Source organism: Haliaeetus albicilla, chromosome W (genome assembly GCF_947461875.1).
Source record: "Haliaeetus albicilla chromosome W, bHalAlb1.1, whole genome shotgun sequence".
In the NCBI taxonomy this organism is placed as follows: Eukaryota; Metazoa; Chordata; class Aves; order Accipitriformes; family Accipitridae; genus Haliaeetus; species Haliaeetus albicilla.
Window position 1 is genome coordinate 41,119,706 of NC_091515.1, and position 24,415 is coordinate 41,144,120.

The following is a 24,415-nucleotide window of genomic DNA, read 5'->3' on the forward strand; positions in this document are numbered from 1 at the left end:
GACATCCATTTGCCACAACTGTAATGGCAAAAGACCTCGTGGGTTAACCCCACAGCCCAAGCCCAGCCCTTCCTTTTAACAATCGGGGCATGCTTTAACGATACCTTGGGCATCAGTGAGTGGTAAGTCAAATTGCTTTGCTAACATCCTAGCGGGTTGGTGCAAGAACGCATGTGATTGCCGTGCTTGTTGAAAACGATTCCCTGGAGGAGGCTCCCATGCCGCTGCAACCAATTGGTCAGCTCTGTCATTTCCCGTTTCTCATCTGCACGTGCGCTCATACCCAAGAGTTCTACCAGAGGGTCCATATCGTTATTAGTGATACCGCAAAGATTCCGCACCCACTGGATATCTCCCACAAGCTTCTGGACATCATGTACCATTGAAATTTCTAATGTTATTTGAACCTTCTGAGGTTTAACATTGCTAGCATCATGTGCCACCCCAAATACTTCCAAGGTGCTGCCTTTTGCACCTTTTCAGGAGCAATTATTACTCCGCGATGGCTTAAGATGTCCTGCAATTGAGTTAAAATTTCATCCTGTGGCAAGTTCCTTCCCGCTATCAAAATGTCATCCATATAATGATAAATAATTAACTGAGGAAACTGCTTTCTTACAGGCTCTAATGCCCAGGCCACATACACCTGACACATCGTGGGGGAATTGCGCATTCATTGCGGTAACACAACCCAATGGTATCTCTTATAGGGCTCTGCCTTGTTAATCGATGGTACCGAAAAGGCGAACCGTTCAGCGTCATCTGGGTGCAAGGGAATGGTGAAAAAACAATCCTTTAGATCTATAATTAACAAATCCCATTCTTCTGGAAGCATAACTGGAGACGGCAAACCCGGCTGCAGGGCTCCCATACTGTGCATCACTGCATTCACAGCTCTGAGATCATGTAACAGTCTCCATTTCCCACTTTTCTTGGGAATGGTAAATATTGGTGTATTCCATGGACTGGTAGAAGGAACAACATGTCCCGCTCTCAATTGCTCCTCAACTAACTCTTGTATTTTTAGCAGCCTTTCAGAATTTAGTGGGCACTGATCAATCCAAACAGGCTCATCTGTTTTCCAGCTAATTTTCAGGATTGGCTGCCCCTCAGTGACCACTCCTAAAAAGGATGAGTCACTAACATTGCCTTCATTTGGCTCAATAAATCACGGCCTATGAGGCCAAACAATTCAGTTGGGGTAGTCATGATATACAGACGCATCGTAACGTGTTCACCGTCGAGGAACACAAATGGGTAATGGGTAGCTGACTTACTAAGGTGGCTTGCGTGCCCCCTATCCCTGCAATGCCAAAATTTGGATTGATCAATGGCCATGATGGAGGCCAAATATATCGTGAAATAATCGTAACATCAGCTCCTGTATCGATTGTCATTGGTTTCTTGACGATAACTCCGTCAGGCCCTTCCAATTGCACTACCTTTTCTGGTTTACCTCTTGTTATGCCCATGGCAAGGTATACCTGCGGTTTCCCTGTGGAGCCGAATCCACCATCTCCACGTTGTACTTCACCTGGGTTTGGAACACATGACCTGAATGGAACTAATTGTGCTATTCTGGTACCTTTAGGAATAGAAACAGGAGGAATTAAAACATGAATCATAATTTTCACAGTCCCACAATAATCTGCATCAATAAGCCCTAGGACTACCAGAATTCCTTTTAGAGCTGTTGAAGATCGCCCCATTAAAAATGCACTAAGCCCAAACCCCAATGGTCCCTTTATGTTGAATGTGTACTGCGGTTTCCACGTCCACTCCGGAGCTTCCTGCAGTGGCGGATCTGGTAGTTGTGAGGCTGCCTGAGGGCCGGCAGCCCGGGTCCCTTGCATTTGTGTCGTCGTGCGAGGGGCCTTGGCGCTCGGTGTAAAGTTTCCCTTCTTCCTGCATTCTTGGGTGGTATGGTTATCTTTCTTACAACTGTTGCACCATCTTTTTGTTAGCAGAAACTCTACATTGGCTCTTGATGTGTCCAAGTTTACCACAATTAAAACACTTGACCGAGGGTTTCTTACTGGCTTTATCAATAAGCGGATTCCGTATTGACTCACAGCAGTCTTTAATTTCTCAAGGACTTTCCAGTGAAATGCCTCCCATCTTTTTTGTCCATTATTTTGTACAACTGGGAATGCTTGGAGCATAGTCCCTTCCACAAGGGCATTTTTTATTACTCCCCTCCAATGCCTCTCCCTCTCGTCCGCAGAGGCTACTGCAGGCAGCTCCGCGTCTATCGCGGGCGCAGTTGGTTTCACCGTCTCTGGTTCCGAGAGGCGGGATGGATTAAAGCACGGTGGCAGGGGCGCGGATGGTTCTGCCCGGGGGCCGGCCGCGGCCGCGGCTGGAGGCGGCCATTCCATGGCCGGCTGACAGGCGCCGCTGCAAGTGAGCGGAGGGTGGGGTGGAAAGGGAGGGGCGGAAAGGGAGGGGCCGAGGGAGGGGCCGGAGGAAGCGGCGGAGGGGGTGCAGCTGACGGCTCAGCAGGCATAGGCTCAGGCAAAGGCTCAGGAGGCTCCGTCCGCTCTCCCGGCAAGGGCGCCTGCTTTCCCCCGCGGGGGGGTGTTTCCTCCTCTGCCACAGTCTCCAACCCCCACTGCCTCCCAGTTATCACCTCCGCGGGTGGCCGTTCCTCCCACTCTCTCAACTGACGGTATAAATCTCCCTTGACATCCTTGCCTGGAACCCAGTCCAAGAGGCATTCCTCTAAGTCCCCCCGAACCACCCGCCACAATTCCTCCCATGGATGCTTCGGAGGGGGCACATCCAGCCCTGCTGGTGCCGTCCCTACAGGAAAAACCTCCGTCTCTGCCATACCCTCCGTGTCCATGCCCTCAATCAGAGATGGACCACTCTGTGAACCCCGCTCCACGGGCCGCCCACTCCGTCTGAGTCTGCCTTACTGTCCCCGAGGGCACTATCTCCCGCTGTTTCTGAGGCGGCGCTTCATCCGCAAACAAAGCAGCTCGCGCCGCCAACCAGCACGCCCCAGCCTCCCGTCCTGCCGCGACCACCTTCTCCACCTTTCCCCAACTTTGCAATTGTTCAGCAGCTCCGCGCTCGCCCGCGAGCGCAGATTGGAGCAAAGACTCCCGAATCTCTCCCCATTTGGGAGGGCTCAAAACTTCTCTAGGAGACCCAATGTCTCCCCGGCGCAGCATCCATAGGATGCATTCGCCCGTGGGGCCCTTCCTAATCGAACCGCGGGCACCCACCTCATCAGCCAATACCTTTATGTGGTGGGTTGACCCTGGTTGGATGCCAGGTGCCCACCAAAGCCACTCTATCACTCCCCCTCCTCAGCTGGACGGGGGGGAGAAAATATAACAAAAGGCTCGTGGGTCAAGATAAGGACAGTTTAATAAAGTGATAGCAAAGGTTGCGCGCGCGAAAGCAAAGAAAAAAAACAAATGATGTTATTCTCTACTTCCCATCAGCAGGCGATGTCTAGCCACTTCTTGGGAAGCAGGGCTTCAGTACGCGTAGTGGTTGCTCCGGAAGACAAAAATGCCCCCCCACTTCCGTCTCCCTTTACTTAGCTTTTATATCTGAGCTGACGTCATATGGTATGGAATATCTGTTTGGTTAGTTTAGGTCAGCTGTCCTGGTTATGTCCCCTCCCAAGATCTTGCCCTGCCCCAGCCTGCCATTGGGGGGGGGGCAAAAATGTTGGAGAGACAGCCTTGATGCTGTGCCAGCATTGCTCAGCTGTAGCCAAAACACTGGTGTGCTATCAACACCTTTCTAGCTACTGATGCAGAGCACAGTGCTATGAGGGCTGCCATGGGGAGTATTAACTCCATCTCAGCCAGACCCAATACACTTTAATACCTTAATCACTTGCGCAAGTTCCATCGTCGCCTGTGCGACCGATCACGTCGGGGTCACCGCTATGTAGCGTTTGCTACATATCAAGGTGCTGCGACTAGATCACTGGTCGGCCCGGACCAGGGAAAGAGACAGATAGCACACACGGTGTAAGCGTCAACTTCCGCCTTTTATTGCGCAGTTAATTCCTTTTATACTAACAAGGGTAGGCGGGATTACAGATGTGTCATAGGGCTGTGACTAACCCTCCATCTTTCCGTGACATCGTGAGATCTTCCGAAAGCCATACCCTACAGAGGAAGAGAAAACCAGGAGTGGAGTTGAGCCCAGGAAGGAGGGGGGGGGGAGGTGTTTTAAGAGTTGGTGTTAGTTCTCATTATCCTGTTTTGATTTGATTTGCAGTAAATTAAATTGATTTTGTTTTTTCCCCAAGTTGAGTCTGTCTTTTGCCCGTGACCATAAGTGGGGAGTGATCCCTCCCTGTCCTTGTTTCTTTATATTGTCTCCTCTTCATCCCACCGTGTCCGGGGGGGAGGAGTGAGTGAGCGGTTTTGTGGTGCTTTGTTACCGGCTGGGCTTAAACAGTCATTATTGTACTGTCCTGTTGCATGTCACAGGGCAGGCTGCAGGCTTGTTGAGTTATCCTAGCAGCTCACTCCGGGCCACTCTTATTCCCAAGGGCCCTGAAACTCCTCCCTGTCACATGGCTTTAAGTATGTGGCCATCAGTGACCAAAACACATACCATCCCCTTTCTTCTTCCATCTTCTCTGCAGTTTTGGTGTATGTCCCAAACATTGATGTACTTAAGCCACCTTAAAAAGGCTACAAAGGTCTTGTGAAACAGGATACCCTTTGTATAAACAATGCATGCCTTGCTAACAACTGTGCCCCTGAAGACCTAAAAGACTGATAAGAAGGGAACATCCTACCCCAGGAGGCGCTGAAAAGTTGAAAAATTGCTAATAGGCAGGAAGTCAGCAAAAATCTTTGATAACCGGAGGAAAGGTAAAGGTGGCAGGGGGAGATCACGACCACCGACTCAATTCAAGACCAAAAAGATTAACCCCCCCCTACTCTCCTTGAGCATGTGCTGTAGAATAAAAGAACACTGTACTTTTAATTCCAAGCGGGGAAAACTTTACCCCAATAGAAACTGTGGTAGATAAGCAACTACCAGTAATAGTTTTGGGGAAGAACTTTGGAAACTAAATATGTAAAACTAAACTGTATAAATTGCTTGCCCATTTAGGTATAAGGTGTGCTAGCTTTGTGGATTACCACCTAGCCCCCATCTTTGTGCAAACATGAATTGGAATAAAATACCTCTGCTCTGTGTGTATATTGGTGTTTTGCACATCAGGTAAACGACCCTGCTTGAGGGACAACAACATGACTCCAGTCACACAGTGAGAATGAGTTGAAGATATGTCACCCTTGTTGCTCTTTGCAAGAAGTTGTGTGGCCTGCCCCACTCAGCAGGTTCTCCCAGGCATGACAATAGTAATGCTGCACTTTTGAGAAATACTGCTTTGAGATGTGAGCTTTTCCCTTTTAAAATAAGTCTGTTCATCTGAGCTTCTTAAATGAGCTCTTTGAGTGTATGGCTCTGATAGCTGTGGGGGACCTCAGCTGGACTGAGGCCCCTGGACAGGATGACTTTGACCTTGAGAAGATTCCAGTCTACCTATGAGAGAACAAACAGGAACAAGAAGAACTGTAAGATAAACAAGTTTTGAGGAAGTGTCGACCGCAAGACAAGGCGTACGTGTCCTTTTGGCAGAGGAGCTGAGTTGTGATGGACTGTGCAAATGTTAACCAATGATAAGACAGCATAACAACTTTGAACCAATAAGAAAGAGACACATCTGGGGAAGCTAAGGGGAAAGGAAGTATAAATGAACAGAGAAAGAGAGCAATAAAGGTTTTTTCCTGCACTAGCTTGCTTATATAAAGTTTTGTTGTCTTGTTGTTTTTGTCCGTCTCGAGCGCAGATAGGGTCGTTTCATGTTTAACTATGTCTCCTAATTTTGACAGTTTATGGTAAACCCACCTTGGTTCTAAATGTTGTTAGGTTATGTGATAAAAGCTCATCTGCACACCCACAAAGGAGCTCAGACAGACCATGTCAGGTGGAGGAGTCCAAATAATACCCTGCCCTGGTTCTTCCCAGGTCCATCTCCACAAGCTCAGAGGGCACAATGGCAGACAGGAATCCAAATTAAGGACTCAGAGGAAGGGACACCCTATCTGGACCGCTCACAGGACTGTCTCCTGTCTCCACAGTTTTTCTTCCTGTTCTATTTGGCACATCCAAATGGATGGCACTGAGTGGATAGCCTGTATGTTGATAATCACCTTGATTTCCAGAGTTGCCTGTCATTAAACCATGTCACTGATCACATCTGGATTATAGAAATCCATTTTACTGATGAAATTTCATAAAAGTTGAATAACATTATTTTAATATTGAATAACTGTGTGTAGACCTGGCAGCGCTTGCACCATAGGCATATGGCAAGCACATGAACAACATGCTGTACTCTAAATCTATTGTTTTAGTTTGTTTCCAGCACAGTTTCAGTCCAGACTAATAAATCACTTGTGATGGTTTGTTGTGAGAGAAAGATGTTATAGTAGAGGACCTCCTCCCTCCATTCTGGGATAATATTAAAGCAATTTTAAATCAATGTTGTACACAGAACGTAGGTCTTTTTAGTATAAGCAAGCCCAGCAGAAAGAAAGAAAGAAAGACTCTACAGTGTAATGAAAATGAGGCAAAGCTTGTCAGGAGAGGTAATGTCTTTTACTAGATTGCTTGCTATACTTGGAAAAAACAGGCAGTCTTTCAGGCATATATGCCCTTCTTCATGTCCTAATCTAATAAAAGATACTGCATCTCCCGACAAACCTTGGCTGCTTTTATCCTTATACCATCACAGCTACATCAACACAGCCATTAGTATAAAGAATTTCTATATCAGTATAAATAATTATTTTGTTTCTAGACTTCTGCATATTTTCTAGTGGAGACGCAAACCTTTGCTTAACCTCCACAATAGGTTTGCTTTTCTCGATTGCTTCTTAAGGACTTTATAGAGACAGCCTTTGCCTCTCCCAGGTGCTGTGTAGTCCTTGCAGTAGGCACATTCCTAACCCAGTTTAAAGGTGAGGTAACTTGTTACTCTTGCTGAACGAAGTGCCACCCAGCACTATCTGATAGGATGGGGGTGTTCACAAATACAGCCGAGTAACATGTTGTTCAGTGCATTTTCACATCCTTTGATTACTTTTGACATCCAGCTGGTGTATCCATGCCTATGCTGAAGGTAGCTGACTCGTGCTCCAAAGCTGGTCCTGCATGTGGATTTGGCCTTCTCTTTTGCCATCCTCCACCTTCTTCTGAAACTTTCATTTCTACTGCGGGCTATCTCTTTGCTCCTCGAGGAAGCAGTGCAAAGAGCAGGTACAGGCCCTTACAGGATTTGAGGTGCTGCCTTCTGGGCCTGGGCACCCTTGCCTGCCTCCCTGCTGTACCTGCAGCTGGCACCTGCCCCTGGGGCATCTCTCCTCCTCTCTTGCTGAGATACTCTTGGGCCCCGGTGCTCAGAAATTGTGCTGCTGTCTCTGGCCTTGAGATATGTAAAGCTGAGCTGTGTGATTTGATGTAAGGCAATGGACCAGTTAGTCTGGGGACAAGGTGTTCCCTCTAGCTCTAGCACTGACTGAGCTACTTTGGCTGGGCCTAGCAAGAGAGACAGTCTGTGTACATAAAAGTGGAATTCAGTTTATTTCTTCTTCATAAACTACTTTTCTCTGTTGATTGTATAATTTGGGAGGGAGGCAGAGTCCCCTCTAGGCACTGGTATGCAAGGGGTAAGTTGCTTTCACCCAGCTGGGGTGACCGTCATGTTAGGTCCAGCAGCCCCAAATGCAGCATTGACATAGGGCCAAAGCTGCATCTCAGCTTGGAAGTCAGTGTAACACCTGGCTAAGCCCAAGCAGTCTCAGGGCCATGCAAGTCCTTTTCCTCTTCTGAACACATGCATAGGCACACATGTTGCTGGGGACTAGACCTTTTAGCATTTACAGGAGTAAAGTATGTGTAAAACACGTCATATCTCAACCCCCACACACATGCATGACATGAATGCTCCGAGCCTGTCAGGTCATTTATAATGCTGTTTGGTTTTTATTACTAAGCAGACACAAAATTATGTATACATTTTGTATATTCACAAATTATTTTCAGCTGTTATAAAGTAATAAATACTCTCGTGCACCTGGTCATAATGGCATTGCAATTCTTATATATCCTATTTGCCTTTCTCCCATAATTTTCTTTAAAAGTACAATATTGATCCGTAAAGTTTCAGAAGTGTGACAATTGTTTTACTCAGAAGAAAATAAAGAGACACTGATGAATAAAACATATGCTTATCAAATGTCTCAAGCTCAGAGATAAAAATATTAAAGACATAGTTGGGATGCTAATCTGTGCATTGAGCTTACATTAATTCAACTCAACTCTTTTCTGTTGCTTCTGTAATCATACCTTTGATTTGATAAGGTGCAGGGACCATATACCTCTTTTGTTTGTGTGGCATTGTTCACATTCCTTGCACTCCTTAAGTCCCCATACCCATTCTTAGTGAGACAACAAAAGCTATTAAAGGCTGTCACAGCACAGACTATATAGGGAGAAAAAGTATCTTAAAGTAAAATTCTGACTAAAATAAAGGCAGAATTGACCCAAATGAGGCAGCTTCCCCCATCTACAAAAGTGAGATGACACTACGGCAGTACTGAGTTGTTTTGCTAGAAGTGCCCAACACTTGTGCTGCTGTCTCTCAAGATAGACCCTCTTCCCTTTAAGACCACGCATAGAGCACAGTAACCATGGCAACACTTATCAAATACAGAATTCAAAATTACTCAGGCTGCAGCTGCAGATCTGGTGCAAGCATGCAGGTAAGCAGCTGTAGCTGTCACTGATCCCCATGCAGCAGGATGGGAGATCTCAGTCTCCATGGATGCTGTCTGGCATCTTTTGCAACCTCAAATTTCCTTTTGAAAATGGTTAGAAAGAAAACAGAAATGAAAACAAAATGAAAGCTGGTTTACACTTTTTTCCTCTGATTCCATAGCATCAGTAATGACTGCAGTATACAGACTGGTTTCCTAGTCTGTTCCTATAAATATCAATTAACTACTGACAGTTGAGCTAGGAAGGTATTTTTGCAGCCCATAGTAAAAGTCACAGTTAAGTAGATCATCCCCCAAGTGTTGTCCCAAAATGGGGTTCTTCACCCGGTGTGCGAAGAGCCGATAACACACAGAGCCAAGATATTTGTTTATTCCATGTCTGCGCAAAGATGGGTGCTAGGTGGTAACTCCACAAAGCTAGCACACCCTTGAAACACAAACAGGGTCTTATATATATATATATAGGATCAAGGGAAAAGTGGTAACAAAATACATGATGGTAGTCCCACCAAAGTTGTGCGCACCTGATTTGGCAGTTCACTTTAAATTTATACAGTCAAGTGTTACATATACATAGAGTTTCGCAATACGCCTATACATAGGCATTACCTATCCCCGCTTCATATTAAAATTAGCTCCAGGAAGTCATTTCCATAGTCTCCTCTCAACTGCGCTTGCGCAGTGCCTCCTTATGGTGGTCGTGAAGATGAAGGCTGTATGTCTTCTTCACGGTGAACTCTTAACCTTCTGTCCCTGCGCAGACTCAGTCTCTCCTTGGCATTTGTCCAAATCACGAGGTCGGTCTTGGCTGGTTGTTGGAGTCGACTGCTGCTTCTTATCAGGGACTATCTCCTGTCCCAGCCAGCCTCAACAATGCAAGCGTTAAACATCACTTCTCATCCCCTTGGGCCATGTCTACCTCTATTGAAACTTCTTTAACTTCATTATAAGCTAGATAATTATTAAACAATTCTTATCCACATTCATATATCTACTATATCGGCTAAGGTTTCTTTGGTTCCCCGTCTCATAATGCTATCATCATTGCATATAAACTCTTTAAAAATATACTTCTGTCAAAAGACTTAATGACTACAAAAATAAATTTTCACATAAATAAATTATATGGCATAATGACATGAAATGACACAAACCCACTGCTACCACAATAGACAGGTGATGAGACCCAGTTTGAATATTTTTTCCTTTTAACTCCTTATGCTAAGAGCTATGATGATTCTTTAATGTGTTATATACTCTTTCCTATCTAACATTAGTAAGCACTCTATACAAATAAAAATACATTAAAAAGGAAAAACATAGCTGTAATAGTGTTTCCAATAGAAATAAAATCCCTGCATTTTGTTTGGTATAAACTGGCATGACAAATACTGTAAGAAAACATTCTTATGATACAAAAATATAAATTTCACCCACAATTAAATAAGGTTTTAAAAAACCCCAAACTAAATCAAAATAAATGTTGCCAGCCATGGACTTCTCCCTTTGCCAATGTGACTATCGAAGTGTGAAGCAGCAGACAGGGCACCTGCACATATACAGAACAAGGAATTGAGCAGGGGCAGATAGGAGACATCACGGCTCTTCCTTTCCCCCTTCTGTTCTGTTATCACCTCAGAGGAAGAGGAGGGAGAAATGGAGCACATGCCTGTGAGCTGAACCAGCGGTGTGAGTGAGAGCTCTGCCAAACTCTGACACAGGAGCACACACACTTGGCAGTCGAAGGTAGCTTCCAATTAGTATCATACAGTTTTGCTGCAGGGTTTTTATGACCTGAGGTCACTATGCTGCTAGTACTAAATTGGGGCCCCTCATCTTTTTGTCATTAAGAGTTTTCACGTTATACAGTGAACTGGACCAGTAGGCAATTACAACATTATCCCCTAGTGTGCATCGAAACAGTAGCTTATGTATCACGGGAACAATGTCAGGCTCTCACTGTCTCAATTGTTCACATTGGGGATCTGTAAACAAGTGCCTCAAAGCGTTTTCAAGTAAGCGAAAAAGGCGTGAAAATTTGTGCATTCTAGTTATCCCCATTCACTGTGCTGGGAAGGTCTGTGTGAAAAGATAGACTCCCTGAAGCCACTGGAGAAATACACCTTCCCATCAAAGAATATGCAGCTCCTGTTTAGGCATTGTATTTAAAGAAAAGCCCCATCATCACTGTGTTTAAAAATCGAATGTTGGTTCTGTGTGTTTGGCTCTGCATACATATTTCATCATCTACCTGCTCTACAAAACAGCTTGGAGAAGTGCAGAAAAAAAGATGGAGGAAGGTGAAGAGAGAGAATGACAACTTTTGTTCTAGTATTTTAAATTAAGGTTCTCCATTTTTAGGGTTTGGTTTCAACCAGAACACAGAGATAGTAACATTTTTCCAAGTCCTTCACCTGCAGCAATCCGTCTCTAGTTTAAAAATAACAACAAAAAAAAAAGCTAAATTAGTTTCACGAAGAGATCCCGGTTTAGCTGTTTTAATTAAAAGTGCCAATGCAGTGTGGGAAAAAACAATCAAAACAACAGAGAAAAAAACATACCAGGTCTTAAGTGTCATTCATTAGAGTCCTGGATCCAACAGAAAGTCATTGATATTTAATAAGTAAAAATCTAAGATTTTTCTTTTCATCCTTCCATTTGATTTTTCTCACTTACTATTAACTTCTTTCCTGCCATTAAAATAAGGTGACACAGGATACTGCTTTGAATGCTATAAGGACACAGCTGAGCTGTGGCTTACCAACAAAAAACTAGATTATTTAGCTTCTAATGCCACTCATAGTTAACAGTGTCAATATCAAAATAAGGCATATGCTCACCGAATTTCTATAACCACCAGCACCTCCCAATATCCAGCACCTTTTGAAGTGAAAGAAGAATGGTTATAGCATTTGCACTTACTTGGCACCGTTTATGAAAAATATCAAAACACTTTTGCAAACAGTAATTAAGCCTCACAACTCTCCTGGGAGGTAGGTAAGTACAGTTATACCCATTTTACAGATTGAGAAACTGAGGTACAGGGCAATTACGTGACTTGACCAAAATCACGTGTACCAAGTCATTAATAGAGCAGGAAACTGAACCACACTCCTGAACTCTGACTTCCTGTCTTCTCTTCTATTTTATCTTGGCCCTTTGATGATGGTAGTCTATGGTACATGTTGGTAAACACCAATGCGGTTTTCACTAGTGCCTACTAACAGGGAAAGCCAGACTCACACCAGCATCAGTGGGTTCATAAGCCCATTAAGGGTTACCATACAGTAAAAGAGAAACTACAGTACACTGGGAACATACGCACGCTGACATGCACGCTTCCAGATGCACACATCAATACACACAGCAAAACAAAACCTGCACACAGCTAAACCTATTTAAGTCTCCAAGATTAACATGCTTTTCTTCATATCTGCTTATTTTAAAAAAATATCACGCATAGCGTGTTTGAAAGTTAACAGTAACATTTCATACTACCACAGGGTTGTGATATGCAAATTTAAAATATTTTAAACAAACAAGCATGTACCTTTACAGAAAAAAATCCTATTACATAAGCAATATTTGCATAGAATTATACAAGTAAATCATACAATATTTAAGCAGCAGCAATTTATGCTGAAATTTAGAACTAGATTAAGTTTACTTGTGGCAAAGAGATGAATATACAATAAGTACAGAGCAAAACCAAAATTGTCCCCACTCTACTAACTAGAGGCAAATGACTCCAGATTATACTACTTTACAATGTTCTTTCGTATATTACATATGTGTACATCTTTAAATATTTATAGAAATATTTAACAAAATAATACAATAAGTTACAGTAACAGTGAATTGTTGTCCTGATGCAGCATGTCCTTTTCCACAACTTTGAGCAGCTCTTCAAGCAGTTCTGGAAATAGAGTTTTCCATCTTTGGCGTCTTCGTTGCTTCAGTTATTACCCTTTACAAATACAGAGGAAAAAAATACAAACATTAATTAAAGTTCAAGAAAAAGAAACAAATCAAGCTAATCCAACACTCATTTCATGATTCTTGCGGTTACAGTTAGCAGTCAGGCAATGTCGGACTCTTTTTCCATCAGTCATGGACTTCTTGGTAAAGAAATCCTGATGCCAATTGAAAAAAATGTGGATGCCTGGATTCCTGAATGCTACAAATTCAGTCAAAACCAATGGACACTTCAAAGAGAAAAAAGCTGTATCTGATACTGGACACAGTTAAGATTCTCATATTAGCCTGCTGTTCAGCTTGGAAAATCTGAGCCCAAACATTTCCTTATTCTGAGGATACTATTACTTACTATATTCCTAGACTTTGAGTGTAAATGCATTCAGGTTTATTTGCACTTTGAGATGTTTGGAGAGAAGTTTTATAAATCAGAAGGTGATTTTTATCAGGAATCATCAAAAAATTTCCATCAAAATTCTGCACACATATGTGTGTGTATGTGCGTGTGTGTGTGTGTAAAATATTTCCGCAACCAAAATAAAATGGCTTCCTTTGGTCAAACTAGTGTCTGCCACTGAAAAGCTGTGAAAAGCAGAGCAATAAAATAGGGACCAGGAGCTAAGTAAGGATTTAACACTTCTGGGTTTTTTCCCCCAAATGAGGGGAAAAAAAAGGAGTTAAAATAATTAAATTGGTTTTCAACCACAAGCCCCAAAAAGCTTTAGGGGTAAAAAAACTCAATTTATTCCTCCCCTTCAAAGCATTCCCCATAAAATTAATGGATTTTTTTTTTCAAGAAAATAAACAGCTTTAGTCTTCCCCAAACATCTAAAATATCCCATCTGTTCTGAACAGCACTACATCCTGTAACTTTCTATTGCTAGCCTAAGGAGAGATAACGATTTAAGTTTCAAAACGCACAAATTCTTGGATGAACCAGCAGAATATTATTTCACAGGAACATATTAAATGCCCTGTTAAGTCATCTTTGACCTATATGAATCTGATAGCCACTGCAACCGCCCCTAGCAAAACAGAGTGCTTGGCCCAGGGACTCCTCCAATCTGGGAGCTTGCTGGGCAGATCTCCGAATACAGCGCCACATCCCCAAAGCGCAGGGGACACCCCACAACGCAACACCGCACTAGGCAAGGTGGAACTTTCCCATCTCTCTCGCTCAGCCCATCTCCCAGAGGGATTTAGTCCTCACTATGGACTTCAAATTCTTTTGATTAATATTATTTGAAAAAGGACAATTCTTGAAGTAACTGGCAATTTTACACTTTCACTGTCATTGCTGTGTGATGTTTTAGAAGATAGCCTGATTCAGTGATCAGAGCACAGGGAAACAACTGGAAGTTCGCTTTCCTAAGGTTTAGGGTCTTGACTATACTTTTCGCCTGGCCTATATCCCTCAAGATCATGAATTCCACCAGGGCATGATCACTGCAGCCCAGGCTACCTACCAATCTTGACCTCTCCAATAAGTTCCTCTGCGTTGGTGAGCAACAGGCCCAGTAATGCACCTCCTCTGTGGTTGGGCTTTCTATCACCTGGATTAGGAAGTTATCCTCAATGCACTCCAAGAGTCTCCTAGACTGCTTGCAGCTTGCTGTGCCACTTTTCCAGTGGATGTCAGGGTGGTTGAAGACCCCCAGCAGGATCAGAGCCTGCGAGCGTGATGCTTCCTGTAGTTGAAGCAAGAACGCTTCATCAACATCCACCCCTTGATAAGGTGGCCTGTAGCAAACACCAGCCACGAGGTTTCCTTTGTTGGCTTGGTCTCTAATTTTCACCCATAAGCTCTCAACCTGTGCACTGCTGTTTTTCAAAGACAGCTTTGTGCAATCAATCCATTTTTTTTACATAGAGGGCAACCCCCCACCCACCCTCCCTTCCTTGCCTGGCCCTCCTGAACAGTTTATAGCTATCGATTGCAGTGCTCCAATCATGCGATTCATCCCACCAAGTTTCAGTGATAGCGATCAGATCATAGCTTTCCAGCTGCACAGTGGCTTCCAGCTCCTCCTGTTTGTTACTCATGCTGCGTGCATTGGTATAGCGACACTTCAGTTGGACTGTCGACTGTCTCACCTTTTTGGCGGAACCTTTTTGGAGGGTTGGGGAGCATTCCTCACTACTCCGGTAGGTGCGCTCATCCACTCTGTTGCTTAGGAGTACACAAGTGTCACGGCTTTGGACCCTACCCCCCCAAGTTCCTTAGTTTAAAGCGCAATTCACTAAGTCAGCCAATCTGCCAGGAAAGAGTCTCCTTCCTCTTCTAGATAGGTGGATCCCATCTCTCCCTAATAGGCTGTATTCATCGATGAACGTCCCGTGATCATGGAAGCCAAAGCTGTGGCGATGACACCAGCCACAAAGCCAGGTGTTGATCTGCATGATGCGTTGACTTCTGCCCGCACCCCTATCCCTGACTCGCAAGACAGAGGAGAAGATCACTTGGGCCCCTGTCCCCTTCACTTGTGCCCCCAGGGCTCTGAAGTCCTGCTTGATCTTGCCCAGGTTATGCTTTACAGTGTCATTGGTGCCCACATGGAAAAGAAGTAGGGGATAGTAGTCTATGCTTTTAACCAGTTGTGGCAGTCTCTCTGAGACAACCTGGATCTTGGCTCCTGGCAAGCAGCAAACTTCCCTTGACTGTATATCAGGCCAGCTGATGGGTGTGCCTCGGTGCCTCTCAGCAGAGAGTCATCTACTACTAGCACTTGCCACTTCCTTTTGCAGTTTTTAGTGTGTGCAACTGGTGCAGTTTCTCCCTGTGAGTCTTGTTCATTGGCTTCACCCACTGCTAAGACTTTGTATATGTTGCTGGTTGGTACATACGAGGAAATGGGGGGGGGGGGGGGGGGGAGTGATATCCTGTTGCCACGAGTCACCAGAGACCATGGCGTCTCCTTCTCCAAGGTGCTGTCTGTTCGCTGTTGACACTCTTTGTCTGGTAGTCCTTGGAGGTCAGTGCCACGGGGCCTTAGTATTTCTTTTTGCAAAGTCTCAAATAATACTCTATCTATTTCTTGTTCCCCCTCCCTAATACAGCATAACCTGCTGACTTCCTCCTGCAGCTCCTCCACCCGCTGCCTGAGTGACTCCACCAGAGCGCACCTTGCACAGGTGGAGCTTGCACCCTCCTCCACCCAGGAGTGTGGGGTACAGACTTTACAGCCCTCCACCTGGACAGCAGCTTCCGTGATAGGATGCTCTGTCTGGGTGGCTGCCTCCACCTGTCCTAGGCTAGCCTGGCTAGGTAGATGGTTCCCGGCTGCTGCAGAGTGCAGCCCTTGCCAGGTCTCTGCCACCATGCTTCTGATGATCCCAAAGCACTGTCTGACAAGCCCTTCTAATTCCCTGGAGACCTCAAGCTGTTGGGTAGGGTTGCACAGCCAACAGCTAGCTGGGGTGACCGCTGGGGCCGTAGCCAAAGTCTGCGGGTAAGCAGAGCAGGCAGCAGCCTGACAACTGGTAGAGCATGCCACCCTTCTCACACGCCCTTCCACGCAAACTTCCGCACTGCTCCTCTCAGATGATGGTCCCTGTTTGCACGCCCTGTTTGCAGTGCTCCTGGTCGCTGGAGCTCCCTAGGGGCTGGTTATATGCAGCTTCTCAAGGTTTGAACTGGCCACAGGGACAGCCCGCAGGGACTGGCCTTGGGGACGTGTCATAGATGAGGTACAGAGTTGGGCATATATAGTGCTGCTAGCTAGTATGCTATATAGTTGGGCATAGTGCAGTGCTGCTAGGTTTGAAGTAGAAAAAGTTGCACACACATTCATCTTGAGTGAAATAGGAATGTAAAAAAAGCAGCACACAACTTAGTAGTGTTACTTTATACTGGTCCTGTTGAATACACTGGCAACTTTCCATCAGTTGAGTGCTTACTGTGTATAATATCTCATAGTGTGGATCCTCAGACCTGTGAGGAGAAATGCGCTGTATCAGTGGACACTTCTGTGTAAAGTGACAGAAAGACTTGATCCTCTAGTAAATGCTACCGTGGACGTGACTGTGTGCGTGAGCAAAAGTTGCAAGTCCTTGGTCTGTTCCAAGTGTATTCAGGAAAACCTGAATCAGTATTGGCTAGTTTTACAGCAAACTTCACATGACAGTCATGGAAGCTATGCCCTCGTGAGAGTGACAAGAATAGCCCTATAATTTTTACACCTGAAGTGCTTTTACTATAAAATGAAATCTTTGCGTGTGGAAACAAGCAAACCGAGAAACAAATGAAAAGCCTACTGGTGCAGGCATGCATTGTTTCCAAAATTATTACTATGGCTCTGACTCTGTAATCAATGCTTACTCTGGTCATGTGACTTCAGCAGCGGCTATATGGTATGACTGCAGGATCAGACCTTGTCTTGAAGTCTAGCCAGCTATAGAGATACTTTAATGGACTGTAAATTGAAGTAATTAACTGGTGAAAAACCGCATACTAAGAGAGAAGCTGTTTGAAAGGCTGTACGTCTCTCTCTAATGAAATGGATTTCATTGTTTTACAGGCATTTTTAACTGCTGTAGGAGACAAGAACCGTAGGGCTGTCCTTGCATTGGAACATATGTTTGCACCAGTGTTGGATGGAGCTGTGTCCACTCTGTTTGGAGTGTTAATGCTCGCAGGATCAGAGTTTGATTTTATTGTCAGGTAAAGCATTTGTGTGTCTTGACTTTTTTTTTTTTTTTTAAATAAAAATAAGTATGCTTTTAACATTTAGACATTTCAGTGTATCTGTCATTTTATTACTACATATGGTGTGTCAAGCATGCTTACGTCATGGTCCTGTTTTCCCTATGTTTTATTAACTCCTTGTCACATGCTAGACATAGTAGTATTTTCATTGCTGGTATTAAAATCTGTTCCAGGAAAATCTGACTCCCAGCATGAAAGGAAACAAAAATGGCCCTCTTCAGCAAAGTTTGCTAATTCTGGAATTAAGTCAGTTTGAAGCAGCTAGTATTGTCCAATATTAGCTGGATTTTACCTTTAACCTTCCAGATATAGGTCTTCCAGATCTTTCATATGCACAACAATTTGCCTGGAAAGGACACATGGAGCTACAAACATGCTGCAATTACACTGCAACTGATGCTCTCCAGGCCTTCTCTTGCTATCTTTATATGAGGTTTACAGCAATTTATAAATGGGTGAGGAAAAAAAGCCCTGTTTGGGAGCTAGGGAACCATAAGTATGAACACAGAACTTCATATTAAAATTTTGTAAAGCAAAGTCCGAAGGCTCTTCTGTTTAGAACTACAGGCACATTTTCTTGTGGATTTAATTAAGAATGTGAATTTGTCAAGTATGAGAGGAGAGCAAGTTTTTCTTTTGAGGGGAATTTGAGAAGTACAATGAAACAGATCCTAATCCATTCCAAACAACCTCTGGAGCTCTGCAAAATCGCTAATCTTGGAAGTAACACAGGTCCTTTGTGGCAAACTGCAGCACGAAAAAAAAAATAATAATCCTAGCCCTAAAACAGAACTGAGGTAGAACCGGGCCAAATAAAAATGCTCTGAAAGATGACTTAACTGCTTAGGCAAACATAAACTGGATAGGCAATCAGACTTAGCTGACATCCATTTGACAACAACAACAAAATGTCGGAGGCAGGAACTGAGAGAATGATTGCTAAATCTCGTCAGGATTTTTTGTTTATGTATGTATGTAAGAGATTTGCAGAAAGCAGGGAGTAGGAGGTTTACACTTAGGTCTAAATACATTACCTACATGGGGATTATTACTATACAGATATTGCATGCCCTGAAATAGAACTTGTATTTTTTTTCAGGTCAGTATATTTTATTTTATTTTATTGGTGGTGAAGAAATAAGGTAGAATTATTCTTTTAGGACCTGATCTTGTAAGGGATGGAACACACTGACATATAGGCTGCTCATAGATTTAGCCTAAATTTACAGGGGTATATTTGCTGTGCTACTTTTCTACTTAACAGACAAAAGATTTGGCAAGCATATTTTTGTATCATGGCAAATGGAAGACTGTAGCAGCCCTTCATTCAAAATTTGGAGCGGATAGTCTCTTAGTATATAAAATGAGCATTTCAACTTTTCAGCTTCTTTTATTTTACTTTTTTGCCCATCAGTTTCTTGTTTTCTAGCACAATCTGACATTAGTTCACCTTGTTTAAAAAATAAAATAATAAAATAAAATAAACTATCAGAGCCTGAGCATTGTTATAGTGGGTCAAGATGACCCCAAACTTCCAGAAAGGGATAGATTAGTCCAACGGTGTGGAATAGTAAGTAAATTAACAGACATCGTATACACCAAGTGGTCAGAGCTATAATCTTCTTGTTTATCCTAATGTTAGATGGATGAGATGCAAATGTTTTAATGCCTGTTGTCGATCTCTGTCCCAGTATAAAGTTCTGGTGGTTTATCTTAGTGGAGTAGATTGGTTCACCGATTTTTGCTAATGCAGATCAGGAATTCCAAAATGTTTACAGTAGCAGGATATTTGTAGTTTTACAGGAGCCTGATATATTTGATCAGATGTAAAAACATGGAGGCAGTAAAGTTTGTTGCCAGCTAATGTCAGCAGAGCCATTAGTAGCAAACTTGCCCTCAGTTCTTCTCCTACCCCTTCTCCTCCACGAATTTACCCAAGGCTGAGTTCTTGAAATCATTAGATATAATGCAGCCTTAAATTTTGTTTGAGCTCCAGCTGTGCTGAATACCAACTAGCAAGGCTTTCCTTTTACTGACAGGTTTACCTTGGTATTCATGAAGGGTCCCAGACCTTAGCCCTCAGTGGTGGGAAAGGACAAACACTTGTGCACTTTCCTCTTCTTCCATAATACTTCAGCCTTTATGCTTGAATTGGCTGATGCAAAACAACAGTATTCAGAGGTGCTAAATTGTTCAACAAAAGATTAGCCTGCGATGCAATTCTGATATTGTGCAGTGCTATTACTCAGTAGGATGCTGAAACTTACTATAGAATGGGCAGCATTTTCTTTGCAGAAAGATGGTTCCTGTGTTGTAAAAGGGCTGCAATTTGAGCTATTTAGTAAAACTGTAACTCACAGAATTCTAGGTGGAAAGCTGTGATTAATGAACGGCAAGGGAAAGCCTTACCTTACGCTGGAGATTCAATTAGAGATTCCACTGTAAGATGCAGAAGTATTTCACGCTGGATTAGCTGCTGGGAGATGTGGGCTGATATATTTGATCAGATATCGAAAGATGGAGGCAGTAAAGTTTGCTGCCAGCTATGTTGCTAGCTGGAAGCTATGTCAAGGCATATGGATGACAGGGAGGTAATTCGAGAAAGCCAATATGGCTTCACCAAGGGCAAATCGTGCCTGACTAATCTGGTGGCCTTCTATGATGGAGTGACTGCCTTGGTGGATAAGGGAAGAGCAACTTATGTCATCTATCTTGACTTCTGTAAGGCCTTTGACATGGTCCCCCAGAAGATCCTTGGCGCTAAGTTGGAGAGATAGGGTTCGATGGATGGACTGTTCGATCAGTAAGGAATTGGCTGGATGGCCGCATCGAAAGAGTTCTAGTCAATGGCTCAATGTCCAAATGGAGGTCAGTAACAAGCGGTGTCCCTCAAGGGTCTGTACTGGGACCAGTACTGTTTGATATCTTTATTAATGACATAGATAGTGGGATTGAGTGCACCCTCAGCAAGTTTGCTGATGACACCAAGCTGTGTGGTGCGGTCAACACACTGGAGGGAAGGGATGCCATCCAGAGGGACCTTGACAGGCTTGAGAGGTGGGCCCATGTGAACCTCATGAAGTTCAACAAGGCCAAGTGCAAGGTCCTGCACCTGGGTCACGGCAATTCCTGGTATCAATACAGGCTGGGGGATGAAGGGATTGAGAGCAGCTCTGCTGGAGTCCCCAGCACAAGAAAGACATGGACCTGTTAGAGCGGGTCCAGAGGAGGACCATGAAAATGGTCAGAGGGCTGGAACGCCTCTCCTCTGAAGAAAGGCTGAGAGAGTTGGGGTTGTTCAGCCTGGAGAAGAGAAGGCTCCGGGAAGACCTTATTGTGGCCTTTCAATATATAAAGGGGGCTTATAATAAAGATGGAGAGAGACTTTTTATCAAGGCCTGTAGTGACAGGACAAGGGGCAACGGTTTTAAACTGAAAGAGGGTAGATTTGTATTGGACATAAGGAAGAAATGCTTTATGATGAGGGTGGTGAGACACTGGAACAGGTCGCCCAGAGAAGTTGTGGATGCCCCATCATTGGAAGTGTTCAAGGTCAGGTTGGAATGGGCTTTGAGCAACCTGATCTAGTGAAAGATGTCCCTGCCCATGGCAGGGGGGTTGGAACTAGATTATCTTTAAAGGTCCTTTCCAAGCCAAACCATTCTGTGATTCTGTGATTCTATTATCTATCAACAGGAAATGCAATCACATAGCTTTGAATGGGCTACATAACATCTTTGCTTCATTTTCCTCTTCTGGTAAATTGGGATCATAATATGTACTCACCCTCTTTGCAAGGCTCTTGGAGTAGTTTATGTTTGGATCATTGTAACTTCTTAGCATTGGAAAGCACTATCTTATCCAACCTGAATTCTAGTACAAAACGTACTATATTCATGGTCAGAAGATTCCAGATGATCAGGGACTAAGAAGTAAACCTACCTGAAGGAAAGGTACTTCAGAGAATTCTTATCTTCCAAGACAGGCAAATCTACTGGCTACAGGAGACAGATCTACCTTATTCTGAGTTGCTGCCAGGTATCCTTTCTTCACATTCAACATATTGCAGTTTTATAACTTCTACTTTAGAATTTCTTCTTTCATACCACACATCAAAAGGCATGTGGGGGTCCTCAAATGGCCCATGATCAGCTTCATAGTATCCCTTGTAGGACAGAAAGCTCCCTCCCCAAGAGTTGTGGTTGTGCACGACAGAGTGGACAGCAACAGTCACTGAAGCTGAGGCAGTCACAGTAGTGATAGGCTGGCAGTAGGCTGGTCCTGAGGCACTCATGGCACCAAACACTGGGCTTCTCATGTTATGAGAATGAGCCTTGTGGCCCAAGCAACCCCTATTGCTAGGTCCTGATTGCCGTTCAGCAGAAATTTCAAAAGTGTCCCTGCAAGGACAGTAAGGATGTGGCCACAGCCCTTCTGTTGTTTCCCATTTTGGTTGTCTGCCCTGATGCCATGCCTGCTGAGTGCCAGCCTCTGGATTTGATTGCAATCTGGGATTCGACTGATACCTTGTCTCTGGCTGAACCACCTGAAAGGGAGACACATGGTTATGCCTCTGACAAAGCAAGGCAAACAAATACTACACTCTTTTATATTTTATCCCAGGAACAACATTTATAATGGTATTGTCCTGGTTCTAACTCTATAAAGGTAGTGTTCTGGAGTCTTAGAACTGTTGATTTTTCCAGACATTTTTTTGTCTGAAGTTGTTAAAACCTGGAAAGCATAACTTCAGATAAACACAGGACTACAGCTGAAAATATATGCACTTCCTACATACTGCTACATCTTTTCAAAGGGGTGGATAGGAAGCACTTGATCTTAACTGGTTCAAAAAGCAGAATTGCAGGCATTTGGAAAAGGCTCCACCCAGGGTACATACACAGGATGTTAGTGGGTTAGTTTGTACAGACTGTAGGAATCTGTTTCTGGATTTCTTTAAAAGGTGTGAAGCACAGCAGCCACATCAGTCAATAAACCGTGACCAACTTCAAATGTGGCTGTGCTTGTACCTATTTTTAGGCCTCTGCTGAACAAAAAGAGATCCACATTGCAGCTCAGCATGCAGCATCATGGGGAGCAGGAGATGGAGCTTTTTCACTTTCCTTTGAAATCGCAGTTATGCCAACCCAGTAGCAAGATGGAACAGACCCAAGATTTGATACAACCCTGAAACTTCATTTTTTCTGGGCTCTATCAATCTTTCTCCCCAAGTGAGCTGTCCAGAGAAGAGGTATATGAGATGGTGGCCCACAGGGAGCTGTGTGGAAGAGGTTTGGATCTTTTAAACCTCTCCCCACTTTCTTTCCTGGAGGTCACCCAGAACAGTCATTGACTAGACTGAGAGCTCTCTCTTGTGGCTGGTGCTAATATGATATAACAGCAATTACACATGCTGAAGACCTCAGCTTTGGTACCATAATTTTACCCCCAACTTGATTCTAAAGGAAAGCCTTCACGTCCTGTCTACAAGTGCTCCAAATTTTGGCACAGATACAAAGCATAATCAGCCAGAAACATGAAAGAAATATTACAGCCTTCCCACAGAAATAGATTTAAATTAAAAAAAACAACAACCAAACAAAAAAATATTCTTGCCCTCCCTCCAGTCAATATGTGAGCTACTTACAGTGGCTCTTGCAAAGACAGGATTCTCAGTGGCTTCCACTATTACTTGATGGACTGGTGCCCCAGAGCCTTGAGTAGCCTCATACTGATGGAGCTCTTCACTGATGCCTGACACTGAAGTTTGAGAGCTGTACTTAGAATCAGAGGAATCTGACCCATTATTTGTGTGCCTGGGTGGCAGTGCAAACCTCACGATGCTAAGGGATGGCTCAGAAGATGGAGTAGGTAATCTGTTTCGTCCACTGGCTGGAGAAACCTGATAATGACAATGATAATTATAATTACAAGCATTCAGTATCATTCAATTAGCATTACCCTTATTATTATTAGCACTTGGTAGAAATATTCTTTAGCCAAATAATACACCTTTCCATGCCATGAGAACCTTAACACTAGTTTTCTGATCAACACTGTATTACACTGAAAAAATGCATGAAAGAAAAAGAGACATGATCTCCATCTCTGGAGATGTATGCAAATAGGATTATACATATCCCTCTATGTATCATTGTCTCAGCAAGTGCATATATGTACATGAACATGCTTGCACTTATAAATATACAAATAATTCCTGGACTTGCCTCCCCCCTCAGCGTGATTCCATAAATCATCTCAAATGTGTATGTATAGTATGGTTCAGTGGCTGGTTGCAAAGAGAGATGGACACACATAATTGCAATATACGCACATACATACATATATATTTGAATAAGGGACAGTCCATGTATACTGCTAGGAATATAAGAGATTATGTACTTTTGTCAAAACTGTTTTATTAACACTGTATTGGATGTATGTGGCAAGGCCTTGGTAGCAGGAGGAGGGGAGTCTTCAGGGGTGGCCTCTGTGGGAAGAGGTGAGGGGCTGCCCTGTGCTGGATAGAGCCAATTCCAGCCAGCTCCACAACAGCCCCACTGCAGGCCACAGCCAAGCCAGTCAGTGAAGCTGGTGGTGCCTCTGTGAAAACATATCTAAGAAAGGGCAGAAATTCCCAGACAGAGAGGAAAACAGCAGAGGGAACACCAAGGTCAGAGAAGGAAGAGGAGGTGCTCCATGGCACCAGAGCAGATATTCATTGCAGCTTATGGAAGACCTATGCTGGAGCAGTTATTTTTTTCCTGAAGTACTGCAGCCTGTGGGAGAGCCCACACCGGAGCAGGGGAAAAGTGTGAGAGGGGAGAAGCAGCAGAGAGAAACCACTATGTACTGATGGTAATCCCCATCTCCCATCTTCCCCTGTGCTGCTTGGGTGGGGATAGAG

General features: G+C 43.9%; 1 protein-coding gene across 1 annotated transcript in view; it reads right to left on the reverse strand.

The window, feature by feature from the left end:
• Positions 1 to 15,667: 15,667 nt before the first annotated feature.
• LOC138683377 (protein patched homolog 1-like) overlaps positions 15,668 to 24,415 on the reverse strand; it is a 98,092-nt gene continuing 89,344 nt past the window's right edge. The window contains exons 22-23 of the mRNA XM_069775097.1: positions 23,156 to 23,410; positions 15,668 to 22,054 (exon numbers count right to left, since the gene is read on the reverse strand). Coding sequence (XP_069631198.1) covers positions 21,527 to 22,054; positions 23,156 to 23,410 — 783 coding nt within the window. The 3' untranslated portion in view covers positions 15,668 to 21,526. The remainder of the gene's footprint in view (positions 22,055 to 23,155; positions 23,411 to 24,415) is intronic.